The sequence below is a fragment of the Carassius auratus genome, chromosome 40 (genome assembly GCF_003368295.1).
Source record: "Carassius auratus strain Wakin chromosome 40, ASM336829v1, whole genome shotgun sequence".
NCBI lineage: Eukaryota > Metazoa > Chordata > Actinopteri > Cypriniformes > Cyprinidae > Carassius > Carassius auratus.
This window is the reverse complement of record NC_039282.1, coordinates 12,159,964-12,174,579: the sequence shown is the minus strand read 5'-3', so window position 1 is coordinate 12,174,579 and position 14,616 is coordinate 12,159,964. Positions and strand designations below refer to the sequence as shown.

Sequence of the window (14,616 nt, the reverse complement as noted above, 5' to 3'; positions counted from 1 at the left end):
TTGTTTATATGGTTTATCAGAATACAAATTTGTATAGCGCCGTGGATATTATAGTGATATAACAAGGTACGTGTGGCTTATGATGAAATTTATAGGCTAGTCAGAATTCAGATCGCTTAAAAGTGTACGTGCATGCAGCATTTTATTGTATGGTGGTACTGTAGGTGTACGGTTAAAATAAATAATTAAACAGCTTTTTGAAAAAGATATGATATAAAGATGGATATAAAAGGTTTTAAATATAATATAGAAAATGTCTTGCAACAAATAATGTGAAATGAATTTAACTGAATTGTGTCAATGACACGTCCGGGTTCCTCAATAGACCATATTCTTCATTCTGTTCAATTATATATTCCCCGATCCTGGTAAAATGTATATTTTTTAGTGATGAACAAAACTAATGTAAATGTTTTGTTTTATATTGTTTGTGAATGTATAATGTGTTTATATTCATTAAAAGAAGAAAATAAGGCTTGGAGACGAATGTGTGTACACAGGCATTAGAGGGAGAGAGAGGGAGAGAGAGAAAGGGGGTACAAGAGATGCTAGACGCGCACCAGCCGTAATTCATAGGTGAACCGTCAGAAAACTGTCAAAATCATGGTACTCCCGTGTGAGATACGTTTGGTTTTAATTAAAAATGGCTTTGAAGATATTATGATTGGTTAGTAAATTCGGAAGAAAGTGAAGTGTAGCGTGCAAACGAAGACGCTGTGAATACTTGCAGGTCAGGAAGGTGATGTGAAAACATCTCTTTCCTGCTCTCTAAAAAAAGAAAAAGAAAAAAAAAGATCTTGTTTTATCTGAAACAGTCGGTTTCAGTATATTTTTTTATACGGTTTAATTTATAACCTTTTTTTTAAAAGAACGGATTTTCAACCTTAGTTAAATTGTTTTTAGATTATGTATATTATATAAACTATATAATGTTTTATATATATAAATGTGAAATAATTAAAATGTGTTGTAGATTATATAAATTATATAATGTTTTATATATAAATGTGAAATAATTAAAATGTGTTTTAGATTATATAAATTATATAACTGAAATGTTTTTCAATCTTTAATTGTTTTATATATATAAATTATAGGATGTTTTATATATATAAATGTAGAACACACAGACCCCATTTATACACCGCTCATAAACGTAATGGGAGGGGGAGAAACCGTATAACCACACACACATAACCGTATAACTGTGGTAAACTTCAAACAAGCTAACTGACACAAGCTTCAAACAACTTCTGTCAAAAGCACATGATCGATGGTTGGGGAGTCTTTCATATACCGTTTTAACTTAGAACTAACAGGTCAATAGGGTAAAACTTTCTGTCAAAACCGCATGATCGATGCGTGAGGAGTCTTTCATCTTCCGTTTTAACTAGCCGTCAAAACCATGATTTAAAACTAATTAGGTCAATAGGGTAAAACTTTCTGTCAAAAGCACATGATCGATGCTTGCAAAGGTCATAGGCTAACCCTTGAAGTCGGAAAGTTCCGCCCATCCATCATAAGGTTACCGGAAGTTCAACCTGTCAAAAGGTCAAAGGTCAAAGTCATAAATCATCATGACAGAAGCTACCGTATATTAACTACTTGCGACCACACTCCGATCTTCACTGTTTGACTTCTCAGTTGTATATGAAGAATGAGCGCTGCCACAGGAAGACAGCAGCGTGTGTCTTGTGCCCCAGACGGAGACAAGAGTCAGAGAGCGGCTCGCCTTGGCCCATCTCACCCAAGCAGAGAGAAAACAAGTACATCGATAAAGAGGAAGACAGATCGAGAAGCAGAGAGACACTCTTGAAAACGAGTCGGCATGTTGCCGAGGCAGACCGCATTGATTGCCTCACCTCTCCCGATCAATTTCTGTAGAGCTGCATGAAGGGAAATGTGTGTAGAGAGGAAGGGTGTGTTTATGGCAGAGTGTAAGAACAGAGTGGAAAAAGAAAAGACAAAAAAAAAAGGACTGTAACACTTCAGAAAGATCAAGTTTCATATTGTGTTATAGATATGCACTGATCGTAAAACTCTATTTTTGATGGCTGAGAAATCCACAAGGTACCTGGTCTACAAATCATTTCAATGTTTCTATTTAAAATAGGCTGAAATATGATATGAATATGAACTGCTAATTCATTATAATTTCGATATAAAATTAACATCATAATAGTAACCACAACAACGTTAATGCCATAGTACTTTAATGCTAGACCGCAACAATAATTATATAATATATGTAACGGTTCAGACTGCTTGTGGTTGGGTTTAGGGATTGGCGATATATCGCATGCGATTGTCACGCGTATTTCGTCACGCACTTATTTGCTTTTGTTGGTAGTTAGTTACTCTTTTATGTAGTTATGTGCTTCCTGATTATCGGTAAATCTCCATCGGTTGCTTTCAAATTGAGCTGCATTTTATAGACAAAGCCGTAGATCACTGACTTAACATGCAATATCACGTTCATTATCAAGGCGATTCATCTGCGATAATGAACACAATATTGCGTAGCTTGTCAGTGATCTATGGCTCTGTCTATTAAATGCCGCTCCATTTGAACGCAGGTGATGGTGATTTACCGCTAATCAGGAAACTGGCTTTACTGACGAAACGCGTGTGACAATCGCATCTGATATATCGCCCGTCCCTAGTTGGGTTCGGTTCATGGTTTGGTAAGGTTCGGTACAGTATGTGCTATGTTCAGGGAAGTAAAAAAGAAAATAACAAATAATCAAACTAAATGTAACAACACAAATAAACACAATAGAGCAAATATACAAATAAAATACTGTTTTTCAGGTGTTTAACAGCACTTTACAGGCACAGAAATTTAAAGTAAACAAATGTAAAATAATAGTGCATTTTTCACTGTATAAATATATGTACATAAATAAATAGATAAATAAACAAGCACATAACTACATAAAAGACTAACTAACTATCAACAAAAGCAAATAAGTAAACTACTAAATAAGTAAATTACATAAATACACTATACACTTTAATTACAGGAACACACTGGCCTGCTCTGTACTTCCGAATAGTTTTGATGCCCATTTTGCAAGTCATTCAAATGAACCTTGATCAACTTCAAATGAACTTAATTCAGGTGAGCTTTCCCACTGACAAAAAGTTTAAAAGGATTCAAGACTATCCATCCATAGCTTAAACCAAATTGAATCACAAACTAAAGACTTCTAAAGAAAAAGTTCAAGCATAACAGAAGCCACAAAATGCATCAGAGAGAAAGAGAAACATCCTCTGAAGGACGGTCAAGGACAATACAAGGAAGCGCCATATTTCCAGTTCATTATATAATTTCTCATGTCAATCACTCTCAATCTTTTGGCCTTCATACTGAACGTCAAATCCATTAGCAACGTCAAGATAATGTAATGTTAAGACATTAAAAAAACTAAACAGAGCGCTTCGAGCCTCATGGGCTTCTCTCACTGAAACTCACCATGACCTTTTTGCTTAAAGCCCTCTAAAGCACAGCTAACCCTGCAACATGTCCAAACAAACCCCTGCCGCTTCCTGCCATCATCTTCAGCATATCCTCTGGGGCTAGTATCAGCCAATTCAGCATTTCTCCTCCTCCAACGGCTGTCATGTTCCCTGCTTCCTTGTCTCTATAACTAGAGCTATTTCAAAATCTGATTTATAAAAAAAAGGGGTCTGAGTGAAAGGTTACAGTTAGTGACCTGTGGGCTGAGACTAGGCCGTTCGCGATAGTCGATAAATCAATTAATCGCACGATAAAAAAATGAGCTTGATAATATTTTTGGCCGCGATTTTTTTTTTTTTTTAAATGTAACATGTCATGATGTGGGGTTAGACTGGAGCGCAGCCTGTGGACAGCCCACGGTAGAAAACACCCTCTTTGATTTCACAGATGTCCCGGGAATAAAGAGATAACGTCTCACTAGAGTGACCAGCTTAGGGAAGCACCTTTCATTTGCTTGTGGATGTTTGTGTCGCAAGTGATACAGCATTGTACTTGCACTACTACTTTATTTTAATACCCCGTAGAATATTTTGCTAGTAACTTTGTTGCCCTTTCTGTCGAAATGGGCCTACTTTTCGCTCGCTTCATTTGACTTGCCCAGCTAAATACATCTTTAGGCGTGTAGTTGCATGTGTCTACGCGCACAATGACTTAACACGCAAACACGTGCGCGCGCGTGCTTCTCCTCCTTTCCAAAGCGCTCGGGCAGTTTGAAAAATGACGCCACCCCATTTTTTTCACCCCGAAGGAAGCTGATTGAGTCGGTTCTTTTCACATGACCTGGTGCACTTGCGTCACTCTGAAAAGCTGAGATGTTTTTATCTAGATGCGGTGTGAAACGACCGCGTCGCTTCCATTATGAGCGCGCATACCGTATTTGAAATAACAAACTTGAGCACAAAAAAAGACGTGATATGTGAACGGCCCCTTCATCGGTCAAAATGTTTACTTTCGGTTAAAGGTTAAACGGTCAATATGAGCATCCCTAACCGGCATATACACATAATATAACATACAAAATGTATTCATTTTAAGCCACACAAAGTCATCATGTTGGTATTTCTTGCTCTGATTCTGCCATAAAATAAAAGTTTATTGATCTTTGAAAAGGTGTATCGCGTTTTTATGCCATTATCATTATATAAGTTGAAACTGGTCTTAGAACGACAATATTACCATTTATTGCGATAATTTCTTGGACAATTTATCATCCAGCAAAATTTGTTATCGTGACAGGCCTAGCTGAGACTATATACTGTATTTTCTGTTCCCACTGTACTGATTCTGGAAGAAGTCCTGCCACTGCTCAGGTGATTGTCAGTATAAGTAGTAGTGAATAATCTGGAGATGGTGACCCCAATTGCCCTAAAACACACCAACACTCATTTATCATACCATCTCAGTGAAAAAAAAACTGACAGATAAGAGAGAGAAGGCATAAAAAGGAAAGATAAGTTAAATGAGAGACAGGTTTACCTATAAGAATTAACAGGAAATGAGAGGAACAATAGGGGAATGCATGTATTTTTGGTACAGAGGGTATAAGGAAGGGATGTAAGATTCGGGGCATGTGTTTTCATTTCTGCCCCATCCAACCCAAAGAAATAGGAGAAAATGATATAAACCCTTCTTACTAGGGGTGCTCCGATCACGATCGGCCGATCGTTATGCGCATCTCGTCAGTAAAGCCGGTTCTCTAATCAGCGGTTAATTCCATCAGGTGCGTGATTTCACATAGAGCAGCTGTTACTACACAGAGCCATTGTTAACTGAGAAGATGCGCAAATCCACGTTCAATATCAGCGTTTATTGGCGCATCTTCTCAGTTAACAATGAAGCACCCCTACCTTCTACAGAAATATATAAATAAACAGAACTTGACTAGTTTGTCATAAACTGTTTTTTCTTCTTTTTCTTTTTTCACCCAGCAGCAACAGAAATTTATTTTGATTAAAGTGATGGTCACTCAACCATGAATTGGGCCCGAAACGTTCACAAAATACCACAAAAGTTTCATACTAGTACATAAGGAAATATATGGGTAAATGAAGAATTGTTGGATGGTTTTTGGATGAACAATGCCTATGAATTTTAAGTGGTTTAGACTAGGCATGCACATTATATTGTTCAAGGGTTTTGGGCCAATACATTTTCTATTTCGCACGGACACATTCAATTTAATGGAAGTAACAGTAAAGACATTTGTGACCTGGACCACAAAACCAGTCTTAAGTGTAAATTTCTTCGAAATTGAGATTTATCCATCACCTGAAAGTAGGGCTGTGCAAAAAAACAAAAAAATATTTCATGCGCCTCTCGTCAGTAAAGGCGCTCCTGTGATTAGTATTATATCTCCAGCACGTGCGTCCAGCACAGAGTTGTCAGGTTTTCAAAACAAAACCTGCCCAATTGCTTCTCAAAACTATCCCAATCGTGTTTCGTTCCCGGCGATAAAATACATGTTTTTTGATGGGGTTTCCTTCCTCCTAAATATCACATTATTGGGATTGGGGTCGCTTCGACCTGAGGACATGAAAAAACAACCACAGACTTGTCAACAATGGTTGGCATTTACTACACAGAGCAGTAGTTCACTGACAATCTACACAAAATTGATTTCAAAATCGCAGGCTCATTTTGTGTAGCTTGTCAGTGAACTATGGCTCTGTGTAGTAAATGCCGCTCCACCTGAACCTGTGTTGCAAAGTCATGGTTGTTTTTCATATCTGCAGGCTGAAGCGACCCCAATCCCAAAAGCATGATATTTAGCCCATAAAATGCTAATTTTACCAAGGCAACCCTGCGAAAAAACATGTATTTTATCCCTGGGGCGCATTTTGTTATCGGGGAACCCCCTGGAAAAGCCATTGGGCTACTTTAGGACTCGTTTTGAGAAGCAACTTGGCAGGCTTTGTTGTGAAAACGTGTCAACCCTGATCTGAACACACGTGCTGGAGATGAAAATCACATTTGATTTTTTGCACAGCACTACCTGAAAGCTATCATAAGACAATATTTGGCTGAGATACAACTATTTGAAAATCTGGAATCTGAGGGTGCAACATTTTTTTAATATTACAAAAAACTCTTTTAAATTTGTCCAAATGAATCCTTAGCAATGCATATTACTAATCAAAAGTTAAGTTTTTATATATTTATGGTAGGAAATTTACAAAATATCTTCATGAAACATGATCTTTACTTATTATCCTAATGATTTTTGGCATAAAAGAAAAATCGATCATTTTGACCCATACAATGTATGTTTGTTTATATATATATATATATATATATATATATATATATATATATATATATATATATATATATATATATATATATATATATATATATATTCATTCTTTTAAAGCAGAAGTTAAAAGTTGCTAACTAGTTGGTTTCCATATGAGCACACTGACCAATACCTAATTTATACAGCTAGAAGTAAATGTACCTTTTATGGGGTAGTGAGGTACAAAGGGTTGCTATATGTAAAATACTAAGCTGCCATGACTAAGCACATCTTAAACATAGCTGTAAGCAGGACTTCCTTGTCAAACTGCCATTTTTCTACAAAAGCCTTTGTAAAAGCAATTTGGTGTAATTCTGATAAGGTTGTATTATTTTGATGAGTAAGGCACTTTGAGTGAGCGAGCAAGCAAGCGAGTGTTCTCCAGTGTTCACGCTGAGGGTGCTATCAGCACATCACGCTGTAAGCTGTTGTAGAATCCAGTTCCACCCACAAAGCACAAAAAAAGAGCTGAGAACGATTGTTCACCATTTATGCTATGTGATATTGATCTCAATGAGGGAGTTTCAAGCAGAAAATAATCGCAAGGGGCTTGGCAGCTTACACATACTCAACGAAACATGAAAAAAGCAGGAGAATGGCGGGGTAAAGAGGAAATGGAAATGAGGGACAAAGATGAGGAGCTGAATAAGAAAACTATTAATGACACCAGCACTGACTCCGCTCTGTCCCCTAGTGGTTCACACACATAATCCTAAGGGTGTGGTTGAATACTCGCTGCAGGGAATTGAAATGAATTAACCTCAAGTATGTATGTAATACATAAACGCACACAGTTGATTCTTTGTCTATATATTGTAACATTTTCATGCGTTCTTTTATACTTGTATGTGTGTAATCATAATTCAAGTTGTGATATTCCAGAAACGCACAAAGCTTCATAATTATGACACATCTCCATCCGTGAACACGGCAGCATTTGACTAACAGAGGCTCATTACACAGTAGGTTGTGCAAGCTTGACTGCATCTGAACTAAAGATGGACAGATGCATCCCAGAGGGAATACTGGTGTGTCCTCCAAAACTCAGCATTACAGAAAACCAAATGCACTTGCTCTCAGTTGATGAGTTTTAATCCCTGGAAGCTAATGGCGCTAATGCTACAGAGTCAAATCAAATCCACAGCTGCGCGGATACACACTTAACAAGTGCATACATGCATTGCATTATCATACTTCTAAAAATGAGAGGCTCTTATTTGCATGCTGCACTCTGTGGGATCATTTGAAATGTTTAAATGATCTTATAGGTTATGTACAGTATATACCCTGTTGACAAAATCATCTTAAACCAGCCTAAGGTAGCTAGCTGGTTTGGTTTGCTGGTTTTTGTGAGTTTTCTGACTTACTTAAATCAGATACAATAAGCAAACCACCTAGGGTTAGACTTCAACCTCAAGTGTCAGTTGCTGGCATGCCTCTTATAAGGAACAGTTTACCCAAAAATGAGAATCTGCTTACAGTTTACTCACCCTCAACCCATCCAATCTGTAGATGCATTTGTTTCTTCATCAGAACAGCCTTTGAGAAATTTGGCATTACATCACTTGCCCACCAATGAATCCTCTGCAGCTAATGGGTGCCATCAGAATACGAGTCCAAACAGAGACTTCTTCCGGTAAAAAGAAAAGTCCATTCCCTGTTGTCCTTTCATATCCAAATCCACCAACACATTTGTTTAGAAATGTGTTGGAATGTTTTCGCTTGTAAACTGTGCTTGATCTTTGCGTATTTTTCTACTCATTCAGATTTAACTTGGAAAAGCAATAATATGGATAGAGGACTCTTATTGTGAATGGATCTGTGAAAAATATATTAATGATGAATTCGTCATAAACACGACATTAATTAATGGACTGGAGTGGTGTGGAATATTGGGATGTTTTTATCAGCTGTTTGGATTCAGACTCCCATTCACTTCAGAGGATCCATTTGTGAGCAAGTGATGTAACTCTATATTTCTCCAAATTTGCAAAAGCAAACGTGTCTACATTTTGGATGGCCTGAGGGTTAGTAAATTTTCAGCATATTTTCATTTTGGGGTGAACTACTCGTTTAAGGGCAGATGAGTGAAGAAGTTTAGGGTCATGGCACCAATGTAACTGGTTCTGGGCAGGATTCGTACTGCAGGCTTGAGACCAGAGGAGATTAATGAGGTTTAGCGGCACAGGTCTTACTAGCTGATCTCTATTACACTAAACCTCGTATCCAGATTCATGGCACCACTTCAACTGTGCTAGTAGGACCAAAAACGTGACCTGAATCAACTGCAGGATTCAAACCAGGATCAACTAGCATGTGAGGTGGGTGCACCAACAAGGACAAGCTGTTACCATTACTACTAGCCAACAGGTACAGGTTTACAGGTAGCCAATATTTTAATATTGAACTGTATCCATCTAAATTAATCTCATCTATCCACCATATACCATACACAAAATGTATGTACTCTACATTCTTTTGAGTTTGAAGACAGTTCACCAGCTTTGGAAAACACTGTCATTGCATGAAAAGACTTCTTGTCACATACTGTTTGAATTTGTATGCAAGCGTTAGCATTTAGCTAAGTTCAGTACATCATTCTGAAGTAAAAATATAAATGTAAGAATTTTGTGCTGCTTACCTGTAGCCTCAATGTAGCGGATACACTTTTCGATGAACAATGGAATGGGCCGCTCCGGCGTGACAACGTTGGCCAAGGGAACGCCAAAGTAGTTACTCTCAAGAGGTTTGGACGATGATGAATGACGAGCCTTGGGACGTTTCTGCTAGATAGGAGACAAACACATTATTTGTTGGTACAATTACAATAGCTAAGCTTGATTTAAGTACAATTGTGTTAGACTTTTTAGTTTAGAGTTCTGCAGAAGGACACACTGCTGCTTTCCCATAATGCTCTGCAGCAGGGCATCACGGCTCTTTGGCTAGTGTGTCTGCAGTACTGTCAATTGAGAAAAAGTTATAATGCCTATTAAGCCAGAGTCTGTCTGCTCTGTAGTTAAAAGGCGACCCAGCTTCCTGGTACATCTGCAGGCCAAAGCTCTGCTTTTCACACATTCAGGAAAATGCCACATTTCCTCCCTTTTTCTATCTCTCTCTCTTCTTCTCCTTACATTTCCCACTGCTCTACTCCTTTTCTTATTTCCACTGGCTCCTCTCAATAGACGTTTACATAATTACCACCCTCCCTTCCCTCCAAGTTCTCGGTAAAGAATCTGTGCTCCAATTACATTTCACAGGGAGTATTACTGGGAATGCAATGTTATGCAAAAAGTTATGTGTTCACCCACCAATACAGGACACACAGCAACCCAAACCAAGGCACACAAAGAAAACCAGCTAAATCATGCTTATAACTGTTACTACACCAGACCTGCCAACCTGGTTGTCATGCATGGGGAGGGGTGGGGGGTTATAGGTGTTAAAGTGAGGGTAAACAGTTTACAGGTTTACTTTTTAAAGTTTTTTTTTTTTTTTTTATTGTGTACCGTAACTGTTTAATTAATTTTTGCTATTTATTTGATTTTTATGCTATAAAAAAAAACATCCAGTACACTTTAATTCAAACTCCAGTACACTTCTGTATAGGGCTGGGCAATATAAGCAAAAATGTATATACATTTTTGGCTGATTTGCGGTATACGGTAGCCAATATATCTTGGTATTTTGTATTTGGATTAAAAAAAAAAAAAAAAAAATGTAAGCATGTAGGAATATATTATGTGCAATAAATGGTTAAAATTATATTACATTATAACATTGAAACCTAAAAATAAATAAATAAATAAATAAATTAATATTATATTATATTATATTTCTATATATATTTCTATATATATATATATATATATATATATATACTTTTAAAGCAGAAGTTAAAAGTTGCTAAAATAAAAATTAAAAAAATCTTTACAGTTAGTGCTATCATACAAATACACTTATTTGTTGGTTTTAAATTCTACAATGTCACATTTATTGTGCAACTACAAATATTTCAGCATAATGTATACTTTAGGCAGAGTTATTGTGCTGCTATTTCTAAATGAAGTCTGTGGAGATTAACAGAGAATCGCTAAAGCAGAAACTCATGCACTTCTGACAGCAAAATGGAAATTTTCCATTGGATTTTAACATTTACAGATGGAGAATATACCTGTGCAATGTAAGTTATGGATTAAGGAAAACAGCACATCTCAAATACATTAAACAGCACATCTCCGTCAGCCTCACACGCAGCCTTTCTGTCAGAGCTTCTAACTGGGCGAGCACGAGCCACTTTGAACTGAAACTATAAACTATAGGCTACTAGGAGAGAGATAGAATTCAGAAATTATTTAGATAATAAAATAAAATAAAATAAAAACCTATGATTGGTTGGACTTTTCATCTTTTCTGTTGCTTGTTTTGAATATTGCTCGTGGACAGGGGCGTCACTAGATATTTGCATAGTTTAGAGTGACACATCGTACCAGCATACTTTGAGGTCAAAATGCGTAGCCAGTACACAAAACGTGTACAGGTTGGCAGTTCTGCAACACCGATTTACAACTTCAGACATGAGAGGATACTGATAGTGTTACAGTGTGAATGAATCTGATGCTTGTTTATGTTATGCCTCAGCAACCTCACAATCTATGTAAAATAATTTATAAGCATTGGAAAACTTCACATTACAACCATTCCCGTGGTATCACCACCGTGCAACTATTCACTTGCCAGTTGCTGGTGCAGAGTTAAAGGGGCATTAGAAAGGAACTATGTGACGATGGAATTTGAAACATTCCACTTGTTGGGTGAGGAGATTTTAAAAGGCTGAGTGAACATTTCCGGCCTTGCCATACAACATACTGAGAAAGAGAGAGAGCAGATGCTATAGTATACAGGAAAGGCCTATTCAAACTACTTTAACATCAGAAAAGGACTGCCTTTGTTGAACAGAGATTAACCAGTACAGACCACTGGGGCTTCTGAGCTGGTGTGGTTTTTTTATGGGTTGCTTTATGGACCAGTCCCATAAGGCAATTGATGTAAGCAAGGTGATTTAACCCAATGGCCTCATTCTAACCCCACTGAAGTAATAAAGACACTGCTGTGTATGAGAAGGACTGGTGGCTCAATTATTTCATATACTCTTAGGCTGTCACATGCTGTAGGAGAACAGCAGTTACCGAAATCTCTGCTTGTGTGATTACAGGGTATTATGGGTGTGACAGCTATAATACTATTCCCAGCAAAAAATCATTTATATATTACATCTGACATACAATTTTGTCCAAACCAACCTTACTAGGCATTGTTAGCAACATGTATTTTAAATATATTAAAATAAAATATAATATACATTATGATGAAAATGTGTCTTCTGTCTAACAAATTCACATGCATGGTGGTATGCCTTGTTCCATTTCTTGCACTTAGCTTTATCCAGGATTAGGGAAAGTATTTGACCCATGTATGGAGTCAATTTAACGGCCGTATATATACGCAAAAAAAAATATGTTTTGCAAAAGAAAATAAAGTTTTGCAGACGAAAATTAAAGTATTGAGGAAAAGAAATTAGCTTTTTTCAAACAAAAAATAATAATTGCAAGACAAATGAAACAGCGCGAAAGCAATGATTTTGCAATACATATTTTCCATGGTCATATCTATCCATTTATTTGCAACGTTGTTTTTAATTTGTGTGTCAGTCTAGTTTGAGCTTGCGATACCATTTTTCCTTTGCGCTTCACTTTTCCTCACGTCTGTCTTTGTGGCACTGTTTTGACGTGGGGGCGGAGTCAAGGGATGGGGGCATGTACAACATGCTTCCCTGGAAGTGACGCAGCTCACTGATCCAGGTCCAGTCATGATGAGCAGAGACTTTCGAGTGGATTGTTTATTTTTATTCAATAGCATTAAAACATTCATGTTTTCGTTTTAACTTTATTAACAAATGTATGTGTATTAGCAGTGTTTGCTCAAATTAAAGAAGTTGTTAACATGAACATCTGCTGTTTATTTTTCTCGATGTGCACACTTTTATAGCATTAAAATGTGCATTGTTTCATTTGGTTAACTGCAAGCATTTGTTTAAAATCTCTTAACTTGTGGGAGGATGCCAGCACACAGAAGTGTTATTTGTTTACATTAGTTCAGAGGAAAATGCAGCCCTGAAGAGTTTTGTAAATAATAGCCTATAAAAGCCCGACATGCCAATAAAGCATTGATTATGCTATGTGACAGGAATTTTTACTGGAAGTGCACTTTAAAGGATTAATTTAACAATAACTATATAAATATCCTAACCCTATAATAATAAATAGTAGAATTATAAATTAATAATTCGCTAGTTTCATTTGTAAATGAAAACACAAATGTTTTACAGACCATTAATTAGGTAAGCAATAGACAAATTGAAAGGGGAGAATAAGCATAACAATAAATATAAAAATATAGCCCTAATTAAAGCTGCAGTAGGTAACTTTTGTAAAAACATATTTTTACATATTTATTAAACAAACACTTGCAGTTAACCAATTGAAACAATACACTTTTTAATGCTATAAAAGTGTGCACATCAAGAGAAATAAACAGCAGATGTTCATGTTAACAACTTGGGCAAACGCTGCTAATACACATACATTTGTTAATAAAGTAAATGAAATGAAAACATGAATGTTTTAATGCTATTGAATAAAAATAAACGATCCACTCGAAAGTCTCTGCTCATCATGACTGGACCTGGATCAGTGAGCTGCGTCTCGGTCCGATGATGTCACTTCCAGGGAAGCATATTATACACGCCCCCCTCCCTTGACTCTGCCCCCAAGTCAAAACTGTGCTACAAAGAGAGACGTGCGGAAAGGTGAAGCATAAAGGTAAAATTATATCGCGAGCTCAAACTAGACTGACATGCAAAATAAAAGCAGCGTTGCAAATAAATTAATAGATATGACCATGGAAAATATGTATTGCAAAATCATTGCTTTTGTGCGGTTTCATTTATGTTTTGCAATTATTAATTTTTGTTTGAAAAAAGCTACTTTCTTTTCCTCAATACTTTAATTTTTGTCTGCAAAACTTTATTTTCTTTTGCAAAACATAAATTTTTTTGTGTATATATACGGGCGTTAAATTGACTCCATACATGGGTCAAATACTTTCCCTAATCCTGGATAAAGCTAAGTGCAAGAAATGGAACAAGGCATACCACCATTCATGTTAATTTGTTAGACAGAGACACATTTTCATTATAATGCATGGGCGTAGGTTTAGGGGTGGACACTAGGTACTAGTCCCTATCAATATTTTGAGATGACAAATTTGTCCCCATCAATATTTAGCAAGCTCCTTTGAACTGCTATATGAATCTTTGCACTGCTATTTGGATCAATTCTAACGGCCATGACGACGACAGTACAAGAAACGGCGTAATTTGATTGGCGGCGGGGTATCTGACAGGCTACACGCGCGGGCCGGGACTACTTTTGTGCTGGCACACGCAGCGAGCGGGTGTGGGTGTGTGTGTGTTTGTGCTGGCACACGCAGCGAGCGGGTGTGGGTGGGTGTGTGTGTGTGTGTGTGTGTGTGCGCGTGTTGGTATGGGGGTGTCCCCACCAAAGATGAGACTAAACCTACGCCCATGTTATATTATATTTTATTTTAATATATTTAATATACTTAAATGTATAAAGATGCACTTGAAGCACTTAAACATGCACACAGCAAGGCATATCATAACACTGGGACAGCACTGACACAACACAGATGTGAATATAAATACATTTAAAACAAAACACTTAAA

The 14,616-nt window shown here is 37.0% G+C and overlaps 1 protein-coding gene across 2 annotated transcripts in view; it reads right to left on the bottom strand.

Moving 5' to 3' along the window:
• LOC113058590 (rho GTPase-activating protein 35-like) overlaps positions 1 to 14,616 on the bottom strand; it is a 98,305-nt gene that overhangs the window by 23,955 nt on the left and 59,734 nt on the right. The window contains exon 3 of one of the 2 annotated variants that reach the window (XM_026226621.1): positions 9,454 to 9,598. In XM_026226621.1, the coding sequence (XP_026082406.1) occupies positions 9,454 to 9,598 (145 nt within the window). The remainder of the gene's footprint in view (positions 1 to 9,453; positions 9,599 to 14,616) is intronic. The other variant, XM_026226622.1, reaches the window with a different exon arrangement.